Source organism: Tamandua tetradactyla, chromosome 11, assembly GCF_023851605.1.
Source record: "Tamandua tetradactyla isolate mTamTet1 chromosome 11, mTamTet1.pri, whole genome shotgun sequence".
Lineage (NCBI taxonomy): Eukaryota > Metazoa > Chordata > Mammalia > Pilosa > Myrmecophagidae > Tamandua > Tamandua tetradactyla.
This window is the reverse complement of record NC_135337.1, coordinates 28,590,603-28,614,471: the sequence shown is the minus strand read 5'-3', so window position 1 is coordinate 28,614,471 and position 23,869 is coordinate 28,590,603. Positions and strand designations below refer to the sequence as shown.

The following is a 23,869-nucleotide window of genomic DNA, read 5'->3' as shown; positions in this document are numbered from 1 at the left end:
TTCTTTTTGTCAATCTTGCTAAGGGCCCATCAGTCTTATTGATTTTCTCATAGAAGCAACTTCTGGTCTTATTGATTTTCTCTATTGTTTTCATGTTCTCAATTTCATTTATTTCTGCTGTAATCTTTGTTATTTCTTTCCTTTGACTTGCTTTGGGGTTAGTTTGCTGTTCTTTCTCCAGTTCTTCCAAGTGGACAGTTAATTCCCGAATTTTTGCCCTTTCTTCTTTTTTGATATAGGCATTTAGGGCAATAAATTTCCCTCTTAGCACTGCCTTTGCTGCGTCCCATAGGTTTTGATATGTTGTTTTCATTTTCATGCGCCTCGAGATATTTACTAATTTCTCTTGTAATTTCTTCCTTGACCCACTGGTTGTTTAAGAGTGTGTTGTTGAGCCTCCACGTACTTGTGAATTTTCTGGCACTCCGCCTATTATTGATTTCCAACTTCATTCCTTTATGATCTGAGAAAGTGTTGTGTATGATTTCAATCTTTTTAAATTTGTTGAGACTTGCTTTGTGACCCAGCATATGATCTATCTTTGAGAATGATCCATGAGCACTTGAGAAAAAGGTGTGTCCTGCTGTTGTGGGGTGTAATGTCCTATAAATGTCTGTTAAGTCTAGCTCATTTATTGTTATATTCAAATTCTCTGCTTCTTTATTGATCCTCTGTCTAGATGTTCTGTCCATTGATGAGAGTGGGGAATTGACGTCTCCAGCTATAATGGTAGATGTGTCTATTTCCCTTTTCACTATTTGTAATGTATTCCTCACGTATTTTGGGGCATTCTGATTTGGTGCATAAATATTTATGATTGTTATGTCTTCTTGTTTAATTGTTCCTTTTATTAGTAGATAGTATCCTTCTTTGTCTCTTTTAACTGTTTTACATTTGAAGTCTAATTTGTTGGATATTAATATAGCTACTCCTGCTCTTTTCTGGTTGTTATTTGCATGAAATATCTTTTCCCAACCTTTCACTTTCAACCTATGTTTATCTTTGGGTCTAAGTGTGTTTCCCGTAGACAGCATATAGAAGGATCCTGTTTTTTTTTTTTGTTTTTTTTTTTTTTTTAAAGAGAGAGGGAGGAAGGGAAGGAAAGACAGAGAGAAGGAAGGAAGGATGGAAGAAAGGGAAACATCTTTAAACATTTTCTTGTTTTATTGTATTTTGTTTGTTTGTTTGTTTTTTACATGGGCTGGGGCCGGGAATCGAACCGAGGTCCTCCGGCATGGCAGGCAAGCACTTTGCCCGCTGAGCCACCGCGGCCCGCCGAAGGATCCTGTTTTTTAATCCATTCTGCCAATCTATGTCTTTTGGTTGGGGAATTCAGACCATTAACATTTAAAGTTATTACTGTTTGGATAATATTTTCCTCTACCATTTTGCCTTTTGTATTATATATATCATATCTGATTTTCCTTCTTTCTACACTTTTCTCCATACCTCTCTCTTCTGTCTTTTCATATCTGACTCTAGTGCTCCCTTTAGTATTTCTTGCAGAGCTGGTCTCTTGGTCACCAATTCTCTCAGTGACTTTTTGTCTGAGAATGTTTTAATTTCTCCCTCATTTTTGAAGGACAGTTTTGCTGGATATAGGAGTCTTGGTTGGAAGTTTTTCTCTTTTAGTAATTTAAATATATCATCCCACTGTCTTCTAGCTTCCATGGTTTCTGCTGAGAAATCTACACAGTCTTATTGGATTTCCCTTGTATGTGATGGATTGTTTTTCTCTTGCTGCTTTCAAGATCCTCCTTTCTCTTTGACCTCTGATATTCTAACTAATAAGTGTCTTGGAGAATGCCTACTTGGATCTATTCTCTTTGGGGTGCACTGCCCTTCTTGGATCTGTAATTTTAGGTCTTTCATAAGAGTTGGGAAATTTTCAGTGATAATTTCTTCCATTAGTTTTTTCTCCTCCTTTTCCCTTCTCTTCTCCTTCTGGGATACCCACAACACATGTATTTGTCCGCTTCATATTATCATTCAATTCCCTGAGCCCCTGCTCAAATTTTTCCATTCTTTTCCCTATTTTTTCTGTTCACTAATTCTAACCTCTGTCTCTTGAAATTTACCATTGTAGGTTTCCATTGTTTTTTTCATCTCTTCTACTGTATCTTTCATTCTCATAAGTTCTGTGATTTCTTTTTCAGACTTTCCATTTTTTCTTTTTGTTCATCCCTTGCCTTCTTCATGTCCTCCCTCAATTTATTGATTTGGTTTTTGAAGAGGTTTTCCATTTCTGTTCGTATATTCAGAATTAGTTGTCTCAGCTCCTGTATCTCATTTGAACTATTGGTTTGTTCCTTTGACTGGGCCATATCTTCAATTTTCCTGGTGTGATTTGTTATTTTTTGCTGGCATCTGGACATTTAATCAGATTTCCCTGAGTGTGAGACCCAGCAGGTTTAAAAACTTTCCTGTGAAGTCTCTGGACTCTTGTTTTTTTTATCCTGCCCAGTATGTGGCGCTTGTCTGTCTGCGGGTCCCACCAGCAAAAGATATTGTGGCTCCTTTATTAATGCCATTACTGGTGTTTGGTGGACCCAGTCCCTGCCACTGTTGGAGACTCCCTCCTCTCCCTCCGGGCAGCCACCTGTGGGGGAGCGGCACTGGCCGCCGGCCGCCGCGGCTTGGGGAGCTCGCTGATCCGAGACTCACCGCCGGACCGGGAAGCTGCCTGTGGGGGAGGGGCGCCGGTCGCCGGCCGCCGTGGCCTGGGGAACCCGCCGATCCGAGACTCGCTGCCAGACCGGGAAGCTGCCTGTGGGGGAGGGGTGCCGGCCACCGCGGCCCCAGGGAACTCACCGATCCGAGACCCGCAGCCGGCCCAGGAAGCCGCCCGTGAGAGAGGGGCGCCGGCCACTGGCCTCTGTGGCCCGGGGAACCTGCCTCTCCAAGACTCCTAGCCGGTCCGGGAAGGAGGGAGGGAGGGGCGCCGGCTGCCCGCCGCCGCGGCCCGGGGAAGCGTGTGCTGCTCGGGGAGCTCACCGCAGCAGAGTCTCGCAGCTAGCCCAGCCAGTCCAGACTGGGGTACGCTGTGTGTCCGGTCCCTGCCGTGGCCCCGGGAGCTGTTCTGCACTGTTTCTGGTCACCTAGTAGTTGCTCTGGAGGAGGAACTAAGATGTGCGTACCTTACTAAGCTGCCATCTTGGCCCTCTCCTTGACCAGTTTTTTAATGTTAATTTCTCAGTGGGCTTAAGTAGCTTGCTTTCCCATAGCATCAGGTTAGGTGAATGCTTTCCTTTCTTGAAGTACCACTGAGAGTAATTATTCATGGCCCCAGGCAATTGGTGCCTTTTTTTTTTTTTTAGCAATTTCTGTGGATGGTTGGTTGAATTTGCAATTGAGTATGAATCTCGAATTTGTGTGAGCAGCTCCGTTCCAGTTCTCTTCCGGCAAGGGCTTGAGCATGTGTCTTATCTCTAAGGGGTTAAATCCTTGATTCCCAACTTCTAAACTGCTTTCAAGCCTTCTGAGAACTTCGGCTCAGCTTTTGCCAATCACTAGGGGCCTGCTTTGTGGCTCTTCGACGTCCTCTCCTGCCCCAAACTCTCCTGTGCATTAAAAATAATTTATGTTTTATCCATCATTTCCACATGATGTAGTAGGGCATTCTATCCACTATGCTAATCAGATATACTTAAATTTATCTTTTCCATTTACTGCAACTCTCTGAAAATACATGTGCTTATAATCAGAAACCGGAAGAGAACTATGAAAATGGAATGATTTGTTATGGGTAGGGGTAGTAGATTTATAGTAACTTTTTCTCTAATTTGCCAGTATTCTGTATTGTCATTAAAATAATTATACAGTCATCACCTTTTAAACTATTTTGTTTCAGACTGTATACACTACAACTGCTATTAATGGGACAGATTTTTGCACATCAGCAAAAGATGCACACAAAATCTTATCCAAGAATTCAAGTCACTTTACATCTATTAACTGCTTTGGAGACTTCATCATTTTTCTAGGAAAGGTAAGATGTCTTCCCTAAAATAATAAACCTGGGATCCAAAAATCGAGCCATATAACAAGACTGTGGAAGGGAACCAAGATTTCTTGAGTATTTAGTCCATGGCAGATGCTGTGCTACAGTATCTCATCTAATCTTCAACCTTGTAAGGTGCCCCTGTCTTGCAAATGAAGAAACTAAGGTTTAATAACTTGTCCAGAATCTAACAGGAGGGAGAAGAGCCAGGATTGCTCTATCACCCATGATCAATCCTCTGCCATTCTGATTTCCCATTTCTCCTGTCATGTTGAAAATGAAACTGCTACTAACCTCAGAAAATGGATGAGCTTTATGTGTGTTTTTGTCATAAAATAATTTTTTTTCAAGGAATTGTAGTTCTGTGGGGGGAAATAGCATTTCAGAGCTAGTCACCTGCTCCAACAATACCTCATGGCGTAAAGGACAGAGCCCTCATTTTGCAATCTTTAACAGCTCCCAAACCCAGATTTCTTATCTATAAAGACAACATATGCCCTCTCTAGGTTGGAGGAAGAATAACAGAGATTTTATGAAAGTGGTACATCAGCCCCTATTTCACCATGATTCAAGTTAGAAGATTCTTTAGTCCGTGCCATACAGTGTCTCTCCTTTTAATTTTCACCCACTGAGCCTCATTCTGCATGTCTGGGTTTGCCTGATGATGCTTCCTCTTGACTGCCTTTCAAGTTCTTGACCACAGACACCTTGACCTTCTGACCAAGTCTTCTGTGACCCAAGCTGAACACCCTTGCTTCTTTCAGCCATTCCTACACACGACACGAATATCAGTGCCTTTGATGGTGCTTCAAAGTGAGTAAGATCTTGGTCTCCAGTTCTGACCCGGCCAGTGCCAAATACGGGGATTTTTGCCTCTTCATTTAGGATTTTGTGCTCCTGTAGCATTTGTTATATGCCTCCAGTGAACTACATCATAGTTAGCTGTCGATAACAAGTTACAGCGTGCTTGGACATCACAGGTGTGTGTTAATTGTATATATTTTATCACCCAGCTGGGCCCCAGAGACTTTTCATATGACAGTAGCTCTAGAAGCTCAACATGATTATGCCTCTCAAAATAGCCTAAATCAAGTACCTTAAGTTGTAGTCGTATTTAGTGGATATTGTTTTCATTAGCTTGGTTGGGTAACAGGTGACCCGTTTTCTAACAACTATTTCCAAAAAGTTTTGGAACAAGATATCTTTTTTTTCAGCCCATCTTCATGGACACGTAGGGCAATGGGAGCTCTAGATGGGCTCCATTACAGCTGTTAAAAAGTTAGATAAATCATGACTGTATAATCATGTTCTCAGAAATATAACCATGTATAACAAAAGCCTGGAGTAATCCTATTATCTCTCCACACCAGCATTAGAAAACCCTTCCTCTGTAATCCCTAGAGTAAAACAATTCACCTATTAATCCACAGTATATCCACTCAATGGATTATTGAGCTGTTTTTTTTTTAATGGTGTTTATAAAAAAATCTTTTAAATGGAAATACTGTGGCATTAAAAGTGAAAAAACCAATTAACATTGTGAGGTTTCATTACATCTACATAAATAGGAAAACTATGCATAATTAAAATAATGGAATACATACTCCCCAAATTAACTGTCCTTTCTTTTGGTATTATAGCTTTTTTTTTTCTACTTCATTGTTAAACTTCCTATCACCAGCATTCTTTATGACAGAGTACACACACACAGGTATGGAAGTATTATTTGTAACTGACAAGAACCTTTTCCCAAATAGTCTAATCACCTTATAGAGATTTTCTTGGTGACAGGCATTCGTGGTGTGCTTCACTGCTTTTGGAGGACTGATGGCATTTAACTACGATCGTGCACTCCAGGTGTGGGCAATCCCTCTGTTGTTGGTGGCTTTTTTTGCCTACTTAGTAGCCCATAGTTTTCTATCTGTGTTTGAAACTGTGCTGGATGCGCTTTGCCTGTGTTTTGTTATTGATCTGGAAACAAATGATGGATCATCAGAAAAGCCCTACTTTATGGACCAAGATTTTATGGTAAGCAAACATTTCATTTCCCATTGCCGTCTCCCTCCTTACAACCTCAGAAGTGTTGAATGGAAAAGACACATGAAAAGGAGGCTCATACCCAGCCACATTTTCCCTTCTGGGGCATTTTGTAGACTCCCATTACCACATGGAGTGAGATTAGGGTAAAATGTTCCAAGGCTGAGACCACGTCCTAATGGAAACCTTCTGCCTGAAGTTGAACAGCGTATTGATTAGATGGATTGCTCAGTAGGAGCAGCACCAAATGACCCTGGATAGAACACGTTCTGAACACAGGAGTGGTCCAAACCCCTCTGGAGCTAACGGCCTAGTCTGTCCCTTTGGGTGGTCTGGAAGTTCATTGGTTGGTCTTTAGTTTCTGAAGTGTTTTTGCATCCCCTCGTGTCATGCCACACCCCTGTATTTTGGGGAGAGCACACTCCAGGGTAGACCAACCAGGTATACTTTGCCCTTCTGCCATTACTGACAGAGCTGCAATTCTCAGGCCCTTTATTAACTAAGGTGTGACAGTATTAGAAAAGCCACACCCTCTGAAATTTATGACAGCGGAGCCTACATCCTGCTTCTATCTGGAACAAGCAGGCAGCTGTTTCCAACAACTTGTACAACACAGTTGTTACTTATTTGCCTTATCCGAGGTAGACAGGGATATTTTAACAGCTGAATGATGTCCCATCTCTTTGTTGTCTGGCTCAAGTGATGTTTTAATAATTTGCTTTCTTTCTGTTGCCATAAAACTTAGGTGTTAAAGCCTCTTTGCTTTAAACCTAACATTGAATATTCTTCAGTTCAGTCAGGTACTGGTTTTACAAGCACTTCTATAGTTTTACAATTAGATGTAGTCTCAGCCTTCTCCATGTGAAACATAAAAATACACTAGTGTGCTGACTTATCTGTATTTAAAAATATAAATTTCTGTAGTTCAGTGGTTAGAATGCCCGCCTTTCATTGGGAGACCCGGGTTCGATTCCTGGACCATGCACCACCACCCCCACAAAATCTGTCTATATGTATATATATTTCTAATGGTGCAGAGAAGCCAACCTGGTCATTTTTCCCTGATTTATACTTTTTGAGTAAAACCCACTTTGAAATCTATACCCCCAAATATTTTAATTCAGCAAGGAAAACTTTTTTAAAGATTCAACTCCCTGAAATGATATAGCCCAAAACTCCTAGTAATGGTTGCCAACAATGCAGATGTTTAATGCCGGTCTCATTTCTTGTTATTCAGAGTTTTGTAAAAAGGAGCAGCAAATTAACCGATGCACAGAGAAACAAGAACTCACTAAGGAATGAAGAGGGAACAGAACTTCGGCCTATTGTGATAGACACTCATTAGATATTTATACCTGGAAGACACACCATTCTTTAGAAGAGCCATTTACAGAATAAATAATTAGGCCTGATACAAACCCTTATTCTTCATTGTTTTGGTCATTATTATTTGACTAAGTAACAGTACTGGAGCCATAAAAGTTTATAACCTTTTTTTGTACCAACTGGGGCAGAAGATCTCTTTTAAGACCATATTAATATGAATCAATAAAAAAGCACAATATGTAGAAACTCATGTTGGTACCAGTGAAAAGGATACTCCTCCAGTCACCACCAATTAAAAAAACCTTAAAAAATGTTTTTTAATAGAGATATCTGGTTTATTGGGTGCAAAATTTGTATTTTGGGTAGTACAGGTCCTAATTTAACTCCATGGTCAGTTTAGGTGAACACCATAAGTACATGGAACCTTGAACAGGGCATGAGATCTTGTTGGTTTGTCCAGGTTAGTGTGATCCCCTGATAAGTCTAAGAGTAATTTGGGCAGTGAATACAGAAGTATTTGCCAAGTCCACTTGGAAGAACGGGGTGAAAGGAGGAAATATTCAAATTCCCCATTTGGAGAATTCCTGATATTCTCACAAGCAGCGGGGATGACCAAATCAATAGGCTCAGCCCTTGATCTTGGGGTTCACCCCTGTGAAACTTATCCTGGCAAAGGATAGGCTAAGCATACTTAAACTCAGGCCTAAGTCCCCCAGAGAACTTCTTTTGTTGCTCTGATGTGGCCTCTAAGCCAACTGGTAGGTGAACTCACTGCCCTCCCTCTTATGTGGGACATGACTCCCAGGGGTGTAAATCTCCCTGGCAATGTGAGAAAGAAATTCCAGGATGAGCTGGGACCTGGAATCAAGGGATTGAGAAAGCTTTCTTGACCAAAAGGGGGAAGCGAGAAATGAGACAAAATAAAGTTTCAGTGGCTGAGAGATTTCAAACAAGTCGAAAGGGTATCCTGGAGGTTATTCTTATGTAGTATATAGATATCCCTTTTTAGTTTATGGTGTATTGGAGTGGCTGGATGGAAGTACCTGAAATACTTGAGCTGTTTTCCAGTGCTCTTGATTCTTGAACACAATTGTATAAATTAATAACATTTATAATGTGACTGTGTGATTGTGAAAACCTTGTGTCTGATGCTCCTTTTATCCAGGGTATGGACAGATGAGTAAAAGAATATGGATAAAAAAAAATAATATGGGAACAAAGGGTAAAATAACTGGCTAGGTGGAAATTCTAGTGGTCAATGAGAGGGAGGGGTAAGAGGTATGATATGTATGGGATCTTTTTTCTTTTTCTGGAGTGATACAAATGTTTGAAAAAATGATCATAGTGATGAATACACAACTATGATATTGTGAGCCATTGATTGTATACCATGTATGGAAGGTATGAGTGTGAAGATTTCTCAATAAAAATATTAAAAAAAAAAATAGGTATCTGGAATGTTGCTAAAGCGCAGAGCAAGATTTTTCACTATTCATTCAACCCTGGAAATATGCTAATAGTTCCACTTTCTCATTAATTTAGCTGGTAAGTTTTCAAAGTACAATTCTTAGATCTAGTGACAATAAAAATAGAAAGTTTAAACTCTAACCGGAGCTACTGTCTGATTGGGCACGGTATAAAATGGATGCAGCATTATAACCAGATAAAACTTTGTTAAAATCAGAAATTATTAATTGTAATATTCCTTACATATTAACAAACATTCTGGATAAGTCGTTTTCAATCACAGCCTCGCATGAGCATTGTCTTCAGGAGGAATTTTTTATATTACTTATGCCTGGACCCCATTCCCAGAGATTTAGATTCAAATGGCCCGGGGTAGGGGTTCTTTCTTAGGGCTTTTCCTTTTTGAAGTTAAAACAAATAGAAACATTTTACATGTTAATTGGCAGTCGCTCTTAGGTTAGAGGAACTGGAAAACAGAATTACCTACCTTACCCACCTCTCCTAACAGAGGACCCAACTTATTTGTGGGGCCAGTAGCCATATGTATAGCTTCCATAAATCCCTGTTCAGAGATACTGGAAATAAAATGCTAATTCAAGCCTACCCTTAACAAATGCAAACTAAGACTTTTTTTCTTAAACAGCACTGTTGAACTAATTCCCGTGGTCTCCTATAGGATAGTTTAAATCCTGGCTGTCATTTGTTATGTGCAATGGGCAAGTACCTTGCAAGTATCTTCATTTTCTAGGCCTCAGTTTCCTTAAGCATAGAATGTGGTGTGGTGTGGGATTAAATAAAATAACATTAAAGTACCGGGAAAGGAGTAGCTTTTTGTATCCATAATCTGCATCTACTATCTATCTCAATAAAAGTCAGAAAATAATCAGCCTGTGGTTCGTATGAATGTTCAAAAAAATATTTATTTATAAAAAATACAATGGGATAAGTTTATGCTCAGAAATGCAGCAATAAATACAGTTGAAGAAAACAGAGCAATTCTACATTGATACATTGGCACAAACAGAAAGGGCAAACGCACTACCCAGACGTAAATGTCTGCAGGCCAATTCTGTACATGCTCCTTTAGAGACACCCCTCTGAAAAGCTCTTGTCAGCTTAGGTAAGAGAATGAGTACACGTATAATCACAAATGCACACTGATCATGACTTTATTTAAAAATTAGCAAACAATACTGTAAAAACATTGATATGTAAATTCCTAAAATGCTGCATCTTAGATTTCGTTGGTAAAAACCACATTTAGCTATAAGCACAAGTTCAGTCTTCCACATAGAAACCAGATACTAAACTGTAAAAAAAACAAAAAAAGAAGTTTCCTATTGTCTGAAAATACCAGTTTAAGTAGAAGGTTGTAAAAATGCATAGATCTTTAATAAAAGAATTGGCTGTACAAGAGTATTCCCCTTTCACAGTATTCCTTTTTAATTCATATGCAAATTATTGGTTATGCTGTATGATTTAACTGTTACAGCACTAAAAGCCAACTATTTAGGGAAGAGGCAGAGAAAGGAAAAAGGAATGTATGTAAGGCAATATCTCTTTTAGGTACAATAAGCATAATAGTGTTTTAGGAAGACAAGATAAAAATTACTCAAGGCTAGCTTGGTTCTCAGCGAGTACAGCGGCGGGCTGAATGCGGAGCCCCTCTGTGCAACCTAATAATCGATGCCCTGGTCCCCGTACTGGTACTCTCTGGGGTAGTCGTCTGGGTACTCGCCATGGTATTCATCGGGGTACTCTGCCTGATAATCACTATCACTGATCTCCGACCCATTCGTTCCTGTTCCTTGGCTTCCGTTGTGAATGACGGGCTCGGTTGGAGCAGCACAGTATTTGGGATCATACACTTGCCGCCCGAGCCCATACACACTCATTCCTTTCTGGGAAGCAACTTTGTTGGTTCCCATCTGCAGGGAAATCGTCGAGTTGTCCACGGGCTGTAGTGTCAGCTTCTGATCATAGATGTCTCTCCTGGTACCTGGTGCTAACATTCCCGCCTGGTATGAGAACACAGTATAAAGGTAACAACAGAGGCTAAAACCTGTTCTTGTCAATATTTTATAGCTTATGGAATACACATTGAATGTGAGCATTAATACAGTAACTTTCCTTCGGTTCAAGGGTAAAGGTAGCTTATCAACATATCCTGACACCAAATCATTCACCCGTATGCACATTCTTTGGCTTTAGAGCTAGAGCAGACCTTCCCCTTCAAATCCCTGCGGTTACAAAACTTCTATGTGGCCTCATGCCATAGTTAAAGTTTTTTCACATGCAAAATGGAGACAATGTTACCTTTTGGGATGAGAGGGCCATTTTGACATAAAGAATGTAAAAACAAAGTAAAATGCTGGCACTCATAAAAGCCATATGAATGTCTACTATGACCATATACACTATCCAGGTTACCAGTTTCAAAAGCTTATATAGTATATTCAACAGAAATTATGCTGAGCAGTCCCACAGGGCCAGAGTTTCTCAAAGGCTCCAAGACACAGAAGAGCACGCTTCCAAGACACAGAAGAGTTTTCCAAGACACACATCCAAACAGTTCCTGCTCTCCTTTACAGCATGCAGACTTGGGCCTCATTTCTCCATTCACAATGCCAAGCACACGCTTCCAGCTTTAACGTCAGTAAAAGAACAAACCTGAGTGGCAGCTATGAGTTACAATGCCACATGCGGTGGGATGTGTTCCATAAAGGGATAAAAACAGGAATAAATCTCAGCTTGGGATGATTAAGAGAAAGGTTTTTAAAACCATAATCCCACCTGCACCCCACTTTTGTGGGATGTGAAACCTGCCTGCTCTCAAATGATTATTGGAACCACCATTTTTTTTCATGAGAAGGCACTGGGGATCGAACCCGGGTCTCCTGCATGGCAGGCAAGAACTCTGCCTGCTGAGCTACCATGGCCCACCCTGGTACCACCTTTTGAAGCACCTTATTAACAGGGAAATACCTCCATCTTGAGTGTGGTTTTAGGATACTGGCATTTTCACCATATTGGATTTTCTCTCAACTTCTATTTACACATTTAAGAGGAAAGCTAGTTAAACAGTTCTTAATAGAACACACCAGGTAATTTTACCTAGTATCTAAGTCACCTACTAACTAAAAAAAAAAATCAGAAGCATCTAAATGAGCATTTCTTAGATTCAGAGCACTAATACTGTATGAAACGTTTCATTTTTCTTCTTGGTAGGTAGAAAGGCTAGCTGTTCTCACTGCCAACAAAAAACACGCATACCATGCCTATTTGCGTTACTTAGAAAAGGTCCTTTGATTCTTTTGCTTCCTTAGCAAAATATGCATTCCTGAAGAAATCTACTCTGAATGTACAAATAAAAAAACAGCCTATTTTTAGGAATTAAATTCAAAGTAGGTATGACCAAAAAAAAATTCAAATTAGGTAAGTGCAAGTTAAAATAGCCTTCTGAATACTCTGCTATAAATATGAAAACGTATCACTCACCTGGCTGGCTCCTTTGTTCGTGCCCATCTGCAGACTAATTGTGGTCTGGTCAAAAGGTTTGTCAGTTTGCATTTTGGGATCATAAAGATGCCTCCTAGTCCCATAGGCTGTCATACCTGCCTGGCTGGCACATTTGTTGGTTCCCATCTTTCAGGTTAAAAGTAAAATAAGCATTAATTATCAGAAGTGAACAACAAACAGAAATGTTACTGTATTGGTTTTACTGAAGAGAAGGAGGAGAGCGGCACAAGTGACAAGTCCCCTCCTATGCTGAGGCTCCCACCAACTAGATACAATTTCGCTCTGCTTTGACAAAGCAGTTTCAGCATGAACTTTCAAAAGTACAAAAAAATTCACCAGATATAAAACCTCACAGCATAATTAACCACATATAAACACGCATCCGGTATAATAAAATGGATGGAATCACAAAAAGTTCTAACAGTAGCAGGATTGTGAATAATTTCCTTCACTCATCTTCCCCTCTAACATCTGTAGGACAAATAACCAAATGACACAGGCATCGGGCAGTTAAAGGGATGGATGCAATCTTGGGCTGGGCAATATGCCTTTCTATTCCAGCTATGCTTTGCATAAAATGTAAAAGCAAATACCAAGTGTCTTCTCTGGGAGCCTTAAAGCCTTCAAGTTTCATCAAAACTGCCAAATTGTGACAGGAAAAGAACTACATTCTCTTCCTCAAACATTCATGTCACTGTACATGGTTGGAGAGGAAGAAAGAGGAATTTAAACTCTGCCACAGTAAAACCCCAGAGTTCAGAGGCACAATCATTAACTTTCCAATCGCACTGAGAACAATATGGCTTCTGGACCAACCAGTACACCCTGTTCTACTCATTGGGAACACATTTATACTACTGGCTTTTTCCCATAAAACCAGATTTATTAAAGGTAAACTATTACCAAAAGTAAAACCTGCTCATTGGAAAAGATGCAGAAAACATATAGAAGCAAAAAAGGAAAAAAAAACATTGTAATCCTACCATCCATTCAGTGTAAATATTTGTGTATCTATTCTACCTTTTACCTTGTGTGGATGTATATATCTACAGATACACAAACATATGTCTTTTCAAACTCTTGAGTCTAATTTTTACATGCTAGTTCCTTTTAGGAATGATCATCCCACTGATTACTGTTTAGAAGCTGAGGTTTAAAATTTCTTACCACTGACAATTTTATAGTACATGAAAATAAATCTACCTTACACGAACTCAGTCAAAAGATAAGCATTATATCAAGCAGGGATCAAACAGTAAAGCCCTCTGCATACTGGGTGTTAGGGGCATTTAGCAATGGTATTTTTGTGACACTCTCCAGGATGACAGTGTGGGTGAGCTGGGGAAAGGGGGAACCACCCAAACTAAGCATCTCCTAAGAATTAAACTGACAAGTTGTAACCAAGCCTAGGTGCCGAATCATGCTTTACTCGGGTAAATAAATGACTCTGACACTGAGACATTGTAAAACTGCTTCATTTGGTCAATAACTTTTAGGAATTTATAAAATATATTTTCTTAAAAAAATAGACAATATGTTTAGGAAAAAATTTCCATTTTCTGGAGGTACAATTGTCAAGTCAGGTGGCAGGCCTGAGGTGTCTTGCAAAACCACTGTCATTATCTTATGGGCTTTTAAATGGATAAACTATATACAATGTACCTATCTCAAAAATCTACATTATAATACTTAAATTTATTCCTTATTTATGAGTGACTTGATATTGAATAAGTAACACCACATTACTTACCTGCAAACCAATTACACTTTGGCCAGCTTTTAATTTTCCTTCATCAAAACGTCGTGTTTGTTTTTCTGCATACTTAACTCCAATGTCAATGGTTGTATGGAATCCTTTTGTCTTAGCCTAGATGGAAACATACACACTAACTAAAAAGCAACAGTCACATGGAGATTTTGCTGACAGTGCTTTGCAAAAGAACAACAGAGAAATGATACTATCCACAGAGGAAGCCTCATTAGGTAAGACCCAAAAACCAAAGGTAAGAAACAGATTTAAAGCTATTCGGTAACACAGAAAACTAAAACAATTATGTGTTCTGATTAAGCCATTTAGTATGTGGCAGCTGAAGTCAGCAGCCTTTGCACAGTGCTAATAATAACAGAACAGAGAGGCCTCTCGCTACGGGGGTCTGAGTCCCCTGGGACAGGAAGGATGCAATTCATCACCAGCAAGCTGGGGAATCTTTTTAAGCAGCCATTCACTCACCAGACCTGCGAGAGCCACCAGTGTAGTCTGAACTTGGGTCATGTTTCCATTCTCAAAAAGATCATTTGCTTCAAATATGTCATGTGGCTTCATACCATAAGCCTGAATAGCTTTAATAAAGTTGCCAATATTCTCCAACTATAGAAGAAAACAATCATCTTACTTTGGAGCTAAATACGAACAACACTCGTACTATCCAAAAATTCTAAGTCTCTTCATGACTAGTTACAAGAAGTTACACAGGAAGCTACTTGGCAAGGATTCTCAACTAGATACATACTAAGCACAATTTCTCTGGAAAAGGAAAGAGGAAAAGAAAGACAGTATCTTCCTGTGGCCCACATAATGGTCTTTTTAGTATCTTTAGCAGCCAAGTTTATTCTACTGTTTAAAAGGCAACATCCCCCTTAAATGTTTTGAAGAATCAATTCTATATCAGAGCCAGCCTCACCTGGAGTTTTCTTTGTCAAATGGTACGTAATTACTACCATTGAATTCATTATGTTTTATTTTTAATATCAAAATAAATCTGTGGTTAATATATGCTCATTCTCTCATATCTCAAAACACACACTCAAAACCAAATATCCAATTTGGCCATACACTTTCACGAATGAGAGAATACTAAAAACAGTGTTCTCCACTCAACCACTAGTTGTATCAAATTCCTTTGCCTTCCTTTGTCTTTATGGTCTAGGCTGTGTTCTGCATAAACTGTGTCAAATCTTTTCTGAAAGCAGGCTCAATATAGAAAAACCTCAAAGCTAAACATCTAATAAATTCAGTAAGTTATATGGAAAACATTAAAAATAACATGGCAATATCCTGGTCTCTCTTCAGATCATATGCATCTTTTGCCTTTTACTAAAGATTTCCAGGGAGAGGGCTTGCTTTGGCAGAGTAAAAGTAAATAAATACATAGCATGGCCCCCAAAATACAAGAAACAAAAGCCCAACAGATAAAATAAAGTCATGTACATAAATTTCTGCTTAAATGTCTAGTTTAAACATGGACTCGAGTTTCTGAAGTCCAGGAAGAGCAACCAACTGGAACCAGTGATTGCTGGCTTGGGCTTACCTGGGGCCAGTTTAAGGAGGACTCATTGACCTTCTTCACAGAACCTGGCTGTAGTTTGTTTATGAGTCTGAAAAGAAACATACAAGTGGCACCTTGGTGGTCACACAAACACACAGATTGGAATGTAAATTTGGTCTGGTCCATTTTACATCAGTAAAGGAAAAGCATTAAAAAACACTTGTATCACATTGAGGATAGACGCACTGGACTGGGAAGGAGGGCAGGGAGATGCCTAAGGAAAGCACTGGAAGGGCAGAAATGGACATGCTGGGGCCACGACTTACTCGCAGAGGATGATGCCATCTTTTAAGCCCAGCTGGAAGTTTGTGCCAATGCTCATGCCCGTCACCTCTTCTATCCAACCGCGGAGATCTTCTTCTGCCTGATGGTCATACTTGGAAGCAATCTGAAATACAAGTCAATTCACTTTAGGGTCATTTCACTAAAGCATAACAAACGAATGCTTTACCAAGGACTCGCTCTGCTTTTATTAGCCGTGAAGTCCTCAGCTGGAACATGTAATAAACTGTACTCGATGGATTGCATCAGTAAGAGTAACTTATTACAGTTTCAGTAACTAATAAAAAATGTTGGTTAAGATTTTATCACACAGAATGTTGAACAGCACATGGAAAGAAACTTGCATTAAGGAGAAGAAAATACAGATCAAGATAGGACAGATTCCCATGACAAAACCATGGGAAGTGACAGCGGTTATGGGTTGTTACAATACAGCACTAGCTGTAACTTTAACTCTGTTTATGTGGCCTACATCCTATGAGATTCTTTAGTGACAGGATAAGCATTTGACTCATCTTTGTATCCTTAGTCTCTCCCATACAAACATTTAAAAAAACTAAGAGGAAATCTGTTAACTTTTTACTTGGAGGATTTTACAATAAAGGCAGCTTAAGACACAGCTGCTAACATACATACTAAAACTACCTGATAATTTCAAGTTTCAAAAGAACTATTCATAATGAGAACATCAACTTCAACTTAAAAAGAGTAAAATTTAAACAAGACGTTGTTACATGCTCAAGTTCTTAAGCCATTTCTTGTCCTAGGTCCTTAAAGAGGTTGGTCAAGCAGAGTTATTAAGAAAAACTCAGCTGGGAAGGAGGAAAGATCGTATATACATTTTCTTCTCATTGAGGACAGGTGAAAATATCAATAATACAAGGCAGTGCCCATGATAGAGTACAAGATGTTACCAGATCATGAGCTTGGGAGTGAGAGCTCTGTTAGAAATGGATATGAATGGTAGAAATGTTTGCTGTCCACAAAAAAAAAATTAGGTTCAATTACTGAAAGAAAGGACATCACGACATTTCAGTCACGAAGAGGCCACTCAAATTTCAGTCCTGACCAGTTACATAGGAACCAAGAATCCCTGTGCAAAATGCCCAAGGTCCGGGCCAGAGCACGATTACGCTGCTGCTCTGAACGCAACCCACTGTCCTTTCCAAGAGAAATGCCGCTGGTCTGAGACTGACCACGGACGGATGTGTAAGAACCTAGGCAGTTTACCTGGAAGCCACTCAACAGTGAAAAACAGCACTGAGTTTTAAAAACACAAGTGGCTTCTTTCCATGCTTCATCATAGTTCCTTTCAGTGCCCTTTAGCAGCCACGCGAGTCTCAGATACCTCTCCAAAGTGGGGGTGGGGTGGGGGGGGGGTGGATTCCATTTTGCAGGTTAAGTAGGAAACTCAGCATTTGTGCCACCCTCTCAGAGTTTCACAATAACTCCAGAACATAACTAGACTATTCCTTATGTTGTTTTCAGTTACGACCACCCCACACCACTCAGTGCCACCCCACCCCACCTTATGCTCCCACCACAGGGGGCCCTTCACAGTTTCAAGGCTGGATGTAAATGACTTCAGCAATTACTGTGTCACTTAGGGACTATACCTTTGACAGAATAATGGATCATGTATTTAAGGCATAGTTTTATTTAACCAGAGTCTCAAAAGGAAATTCATTATTTTCATATTAGGATATTTTCATGGATCAAAATCTGTGTTCCAGGTTGGTTTATAAAAGATAGTTATAGGCACAACGCAGAGCTGCTGCATTGCACAATGACTGCCTGTCCCACGTTATCTCACGAGCATTGGCTACATGGAAACTGCAGATGAAGGAGGGAGAGGAAGGAAGTAGTGATGCTGGAAGGTTTTGCCACATATTACATATTACACCCCAGGTAAGCAGGAAGCAGCTGTAACTCCTATCATACTTCAGATAATGTATCTCTTTCACCATATCAAATATATCAATTTATATAGGGCACCTTTAGAAAATGGATTAAAATATTAAATTGGCAGACAAATCTTATGACTTGACTACATTTTCACGCTGTAGTCTTGCTCTAGGTGGCTAGAAAAAGAATTTGTTTACATACAAATTTGGAGGGTGGGGCCAAAGGGAATAGGCAAAGAAGAAAAGGAGAAAGTAGTACTCCTTAACCATTAACTACGGAATGGACCTCTAATTGTGAGTTGAAACTGTTTTTTATAATGTGAAGGCACTCTCAACTAGAAGACGCATTTCAGTAAGTCTAAATAAAAGTGTGATAAGCTCGGACAGGAGGAGTTTGTCCTGGATTGCAAGCCTGGCTCTACCCATCTTTTCTATGGTTAATTCATCTAATTTCTGATCGCTTTCCTGTCTGTACAACAGAAAAGCTAAATTCAATGAGTCAACTAGGTCATTTCCTACTCTAAATAGTCTAAGAAATTAGTCAACCATCAAAAAATTCTAAAGAAATTCTTTCTCTTCATTTTTTCTAATGTAGAGTATAGAGATGAAGTTGTGTTGGGTGGTTTTGGTTACTTTGGGGAATGAGGGGCTGTTAATTCTTATACCAAATGAGACCAATTATTATTTAGCCAGAAAACTATAAAAGTATATTTATGTTCCCTTTGTTCAAAATGTGTCTGACAGATTCAGCACCATGCCCCAAACCACAAATTGATTACAGATTTAACTTGAAATAATCTTAGGAGGAAAGTCAGTGAGAAATTTTAATCTTCTCTGTTGACAGTTCTCATCAAGGGAATGTTGCGATAGGAAAATCAAGGACTGGAGTTGGCTGGACCTGGGCTCGAGTCCTGACTCTACCACTAATTGTTAACCTGACTCTGGAGAGCTGACTTGATTTCTGAGACTCACCATAACATAATAGCATGTACACAGAAGAAATTCATGGGTACATACACGCAAAGCTCACACGACCCCACGTGTAAGCTAAAAACGAAAACTAGGTTATACATCCACATTAGGGTTTTGACTTAGCATTTTCCTTTAAATGAAGATACAGCAAGGCTTTTTCAACACAAATACTGCTAATATTTTTTCTAATAAGTAAGATTTCAGTAACCAGGTAAACAGTATTCAAAATTTAGTACTGAGTGTTTGTTAAAAAAAAAAAAAGTTGAAAATTCTCATGAACTCATCTAGGAAAAATAACTATTTCAAATTGTCTCTTAGGTCCCGGCTCAGTACTGTTCCATATGATAAAGAATTTGAATTTTTCCTTTTAAAAGGACATCTGTGTGCAGTCCCAGCAAATGTAATTATGTTCCTTAACTACAGAGGTTATTTTTGAACTGTTCTATATACATATGTTTTAAAATCATGGGAGAGTAAACATTGACCAATAAACTTTATTCACCATTGTCTTCCAGAAAGCATTCATTTCTGAACATTGGAGGGAAATGCTGGCATTTTCTTCTGTGCAACAAGAAAGTTAGTCAAAAAAAAAAAAAAAAAGTATTCAATCTATACTCTTCTCATTAATGCCTCATGGAAATTTCACTCTAATTTGTTTAGAAATCACTTGTAAGTTTTTTATAAACACCAATTTCCTTACTTTTCTTCCTCAGGATTTTATACTTAACCTGTCTAAACGTTTCCAGGCTAGTTTCACAGACTTTCTGCCTGGTCTTAGGAATCCAGTCTTCCATGCCTAACCACCCACACATTCCCCAAAGCCGGGTCTCCCACCCGGCTCACCTCCAGGCACACTTGCAAAACATCTGTTCTCGGTGTAGAGAGGACCCTGCCTCGGGCAGACCTGTGGGCGGCTCCTCTCTAAAGCTTATCAAATACAAAGAGGGAAAAAAACCAAGACCGAGAAAAAGCCTTCTGGGCATTGGCTCCTCTGGCTCCTGCTCCCGGGCCGGGTCTTCAGTGGCACTCCTTCTCTCCCGGCGTCTGAGCCAGACGCTCACTCGCCCGCAGGATGGCTTCAGCCCTCAGTCTCCCCACAACAGCCGAGGGCACCAGACTGGAGTCACCCTCACTGCTCTCGCTCTAGCTCTCGCTTTTTCTTTCTTTTTTTTTTTTTTTTTAAATATAACAATACTTGCTTGTTAAAAAAAGAAATTAAAAAGTTAAACGTTTTCCACCATCAAGTGTGGTGAAAAAAAGGGAGTGAATATAGGTTACTGCAAGGGGAAGGCAGTGAAAAAAACCTCAGTTATTACAATGATTGTTGCCTCTCCAAAACGCTCAACCCTAAACAGCAGTCTTACTCCTGAGTATTTAATTTGGTGGGGGTGGAGGGTGAGGGTGAGGCAGGACAATTTGGGAAAATATCTAAAAACAAAAGGCCCCAAGGGGAAAGTGATAAGGAAAACAAGGTTGGGAAACAGTGATAGCTTAAAAAGTTTCAATTCCTCTTCACCATCCCCCAAATCCCACTCCCCTGCTCCCAGGGAACCTCCGAAAGGCCTGCCAACTCATCCAGGCCAGGTAAACATGCGTTACAGACAGGTACAGGTAAAGCGGCATTAGAATAACAGTATCTTCCTCAAAAACACAAGTCCTAAGGGCCTGAGCAAGCTAAAAGTGGGAAGCGGGCAACACAGCTAGCCCTTTCTGCGCAGTGAGGGCTGGAGAAGCCTCTTAGAATCCTCAACAAGGAACATTTTCTGATACATGCTACACCATGGATGAATCTTGAAATCATTAGGTTGAGTAAAACTTAAAGATGCCAGACACAAAAAAGATAAATACTGCATGATTCCACTTATATGAAATACCTAGAAAAAGCAAATTCATACAACAGAAAGTAGATGAGAGATTACTGGGGACAGGGATGAAGAGTTTTTGCTTTAACAGATACAGTTTCTATTTGGGATGACGGAAAGGTTTTGGCAATAGAGAGTGGGGAGGTGGCAGGCAGCACTGTAAAGGGAGCACACCTCGGTACAGTCTACACCACCGAGGTGTCTCCAGAAGAATGAAGAACCGCCATGAATATATTCATTTAAAAATTTTTTTTACAAATTATGTATTTGAGGATGGGCTTATATCTAGAATACATTAAAAAAAATCTCTCAAAACTCAATTACAGGTGGTGCAAGGGTCGTTCAGTGGTAGAATTCTTGCCTGCCATGCGGGAGACCCAGGTTCAATTCCTGGCTCATGCACTTCCCCTTGCTCCCCCCTCCCTCCCCCCCCCAAAATTCAACAAATGGTGCTGCAATAATGGCATAGTCACATGGAAAAAGAATGGAAAAGAGAACACCTCAATTACAAGTAAACAATCCAATAAAAAATCATCACAGGTTTTGACAGACACATCACCAAAGAAGATAAACAATAAAGCACATGAGAATATGCCCAACATCATTAGCTATTAGGAAAGTGCAAATTAAAACCACGAGATACCACTGAATACCTACTAGAATGGAAAACATCTTAAAAATACAATTTTACAACAATTTCAAAAAACATAATTTTAAAAACATAATAGCAAATATTGATGAGGATGAGGAGCAACTGGGACTCTCCTACATTGCTTGTGAGGATGTTAAATGGTACAGCCACTCTGGAAAAGAGTTTGGCAGTCTTTTTTTTTTTCTTAAAAATATTTTTATTGCGATATCTTCACACACATAACAGTCCATCCAAAGTATACAATCAATGGCTCACTGTATCATCACGTAATTGTGTATTCATCATCATGGCCATTTTTAGAAAATCTGCATCACTCCAGAAAAAGAAATGGAAAGAAAAAAAGAAAAAACTCATACATCCCATACCCCTTACTCCTCCCTCTCACCGACCACCAATATCTCAATCTACCCAATTATTTTATCCCTTATCCCCCCTATTATTTATTTATTTTTTTATCTATATATTTTTAACCCATCTGTCCATACTCTGGATAAAAGGAGAATTAGACACAAGGTTTTCACAATCACACAACCACATTGTAAAAGTTACATCGTTATACAATGATCTTCAAGAATGAAGGCTACTGGAACACAGTTCAAAGCTCCAGGTACTTTGTTCTAGCCACGCCAATACACCATAAACTAAAAAGGGATATCCATATAATTAATCTCCAAAATCACCTCTGAAATAACTTTGAAATCTCTTAGCCACTGAAACTTTATGTTGTCTGATTCCCATGAATATATTCTTTCTCAACATATATTATCACTGAGCTTGTTAACAGACAGTTCCAGGTTATTTTCCGAATTTCAGTCATACTGAACTCTCACTAGACTCCCCTTCTGAGCCACTAGGATAATCCAGCATTAACCCAAACTTGGTAAATAAAATCATATTCTGTGTCAGCTTCCTCTCAATTGTTCTTTATATGCTTGTGATCGTTACTTCAACTTCTTTCTCTCTTATTCCTTCCTTCCATCCTTCATTCAAATATTGTGAACTGATTGGGTAGATTGAAATACTAGTGAGCAATGAAAGGGAGGGTGAAGGGTATGGGATGTATGAGTTTTTTCTTCTTTTCTTTTTATTTCTTTCTCTGGAGTGACACAAATGTTCTAAAAATTATCATGGTGATGAATACACAACTGTGATACTGTGCGCCACTGACTGTTCACCATGTATGGACTGTATGTGTGTGAAGACTTTTCAATAAAATATTTTAAAACACACATTTATATATATATATATATATATATATATATATATATATATATATAGTGAACTGGCTCCTAAATACCAGATGTGGTTTTAAAACAAAGCCTGTGCCCTTAAAGCCTACATTCTAATGGAGACAGATAAATACCAAATAAGGTGTGTTATGATGTTTGAGAAAAAAAAATAAAGCAGGGTACTTAAAATAAAGGGAGAATAGAATGACACAGGCTACAACAGTCTCAAAATAGGGACCGAATGGATTTGAATAGTGGCGGCATTTCTACCTTGAATATTAAGATACCTCATCATCCCTTCCTTTACTTTATCATTTGACATTCTTGATGTCTCGTGCCACGACAAAGAAGAGGCTTTAACACCTTTCACCCCTCTTAAATCTCTCCCCAGTCGATCCTACAAACATGTAACTTTTTAAAGTTTGAAAATATTCATAAAGATTATATGCTTTGAAGTCAAACTTCAAAAAAATTTCCCCAATTCCATCATGACCCAGGTAGGTAACTTATCCCTGGTCACCTGGCTTTCTCACAAGGTGTCTCGTCCTTCCAGGGCCACCGAGAGGACAAAGCCCATTCCACAGGTAAAGGGCCCATCTCAATGCCTGGCACATATCAGCAGAACGTCCTCCATTTATACCTGCCCGCGAACAAAGCTACAAGCTTTCTATTAACCGAACCCCATGTAACCTACGTGCTTTACTGTTTATGCTTTAAAAAGAAAGCTGCACTGCAGACAAACTTTCCTCATACATTGGACATCACTACTGACCATTCTCATGACCAGTCATCTCATTGCTCAAGTTTTTCTCTCTACTTAGAATGTCTTTGCATCCCAAATTCTTATTCTTTTTCATATTATTGCTGACAAAACAAGATTAAACAATTTTTTTAAAAAGCAGCTTTGAAACCTTATGAGGGGAGGCAGGTGAGATGCAAATTCTAGAGAACAATCATGTACCTCACGATTGCATGCCTCCCTCGAGGGCACAAGGGACTCTGAGACTCCTTCTCTGGCCTGAACGTGCTAAATATTTGACAGGGAAGGAGTACACTTCCCAAAGCTACAGGAAATCATGCTTGCCTCAGGTAAACAGGAATGATACCTAAAAGCATTTTAAAGTCCAATCCTTCTTTCAGAGCCAGGTCAGGTCAAGTACTCAAGGAATTGGCATATGGTACCAGCACCATCCTTTGCCCTCCAAATATGTGCAGTTAAATATCAGTATGTACAGACACTCAGACTCGCTGAACAAATACTGTGAAATTAACTAATACAACTAACAACTGACA

At 39.4% G+C, this 23,869-nt stretch overlaps 2 protein-coding genes and 1 pseudogene across 9 annotated transcripts in view; 2 read left to right on the top strand and 1 right to left on the bottom strand.

The window, feature by feature from the left end:
* The window catches only part of SLC44A3 (solute carrier family 44 member 3), a 119,311-nt gene extending 111,856 nt beyond the window's left edge, over positions 1–7,455 (top strand). For all 7 annotated transcript variants that reach the window (XM_077120191.1, XM_077120189.1, XM_077120188.1 and 4 more), the window contains 3 exons: positions 3,851–3,988; positions 5,792–6,028; positions 7,275–7,455. In XM_077120191.1, the coding sequence (XP_076976306.1) occupies positions 3,851–3,988; positions 5,792–6,028; positions 7,275–7,382 (483 nt within the window). In that variant the 3' untranslated portion in view covers positions 7,383–7,455. The remainder of the gene's footprint in view (positions 1–3,850; positions 3,989–5,791; positions 6,029–7,274) is intronic.
* A 2,275-nt stretch (positions 7,456–9,730) lies between these two features.
* Positions 9,731–23,869, bottom strand: part of CNN3 (calponin 3) — a 33,437-nt gene continuing 19,298 nt past the window's right edge. For both annotated transcript variants that reach the window (XM_077120194.1, XM_077120195.1), the window contains exons 2-7: positions 15,942–16,063; positions 15,658–15,724; positions 14,580–14,717; positions 14,100–14,216; positions 12,329–12,475; positions 9,731–10,848 (exon numbers count right to left, since the gene is read on the bottom strand). In XM_077120194.1, coding sequence (XP_076976309.1) covers positions 10,507–10,848; positions 12,329–12,475; positions 14,100–14,216; positions 14,580–14,717; positions 15,658–15,724; positions 15,942–16,063 — 933 coding nt within the window. In that variant the 3' untranslated portion in view covers positions 9,731–10,506. The remainder of the gene's footprint in view (positions 10,849–12,328; positions 12,476–14,099; positions 14,217–14,579; positions 14,718–15,657; positions 15,725–15,941; positions 16,064–23,869) is intronic.
* On the top strand, positions 15,404–15,475 carry LOC143651146 (U5 spliceosomal RNA; annotated as a pseudogene).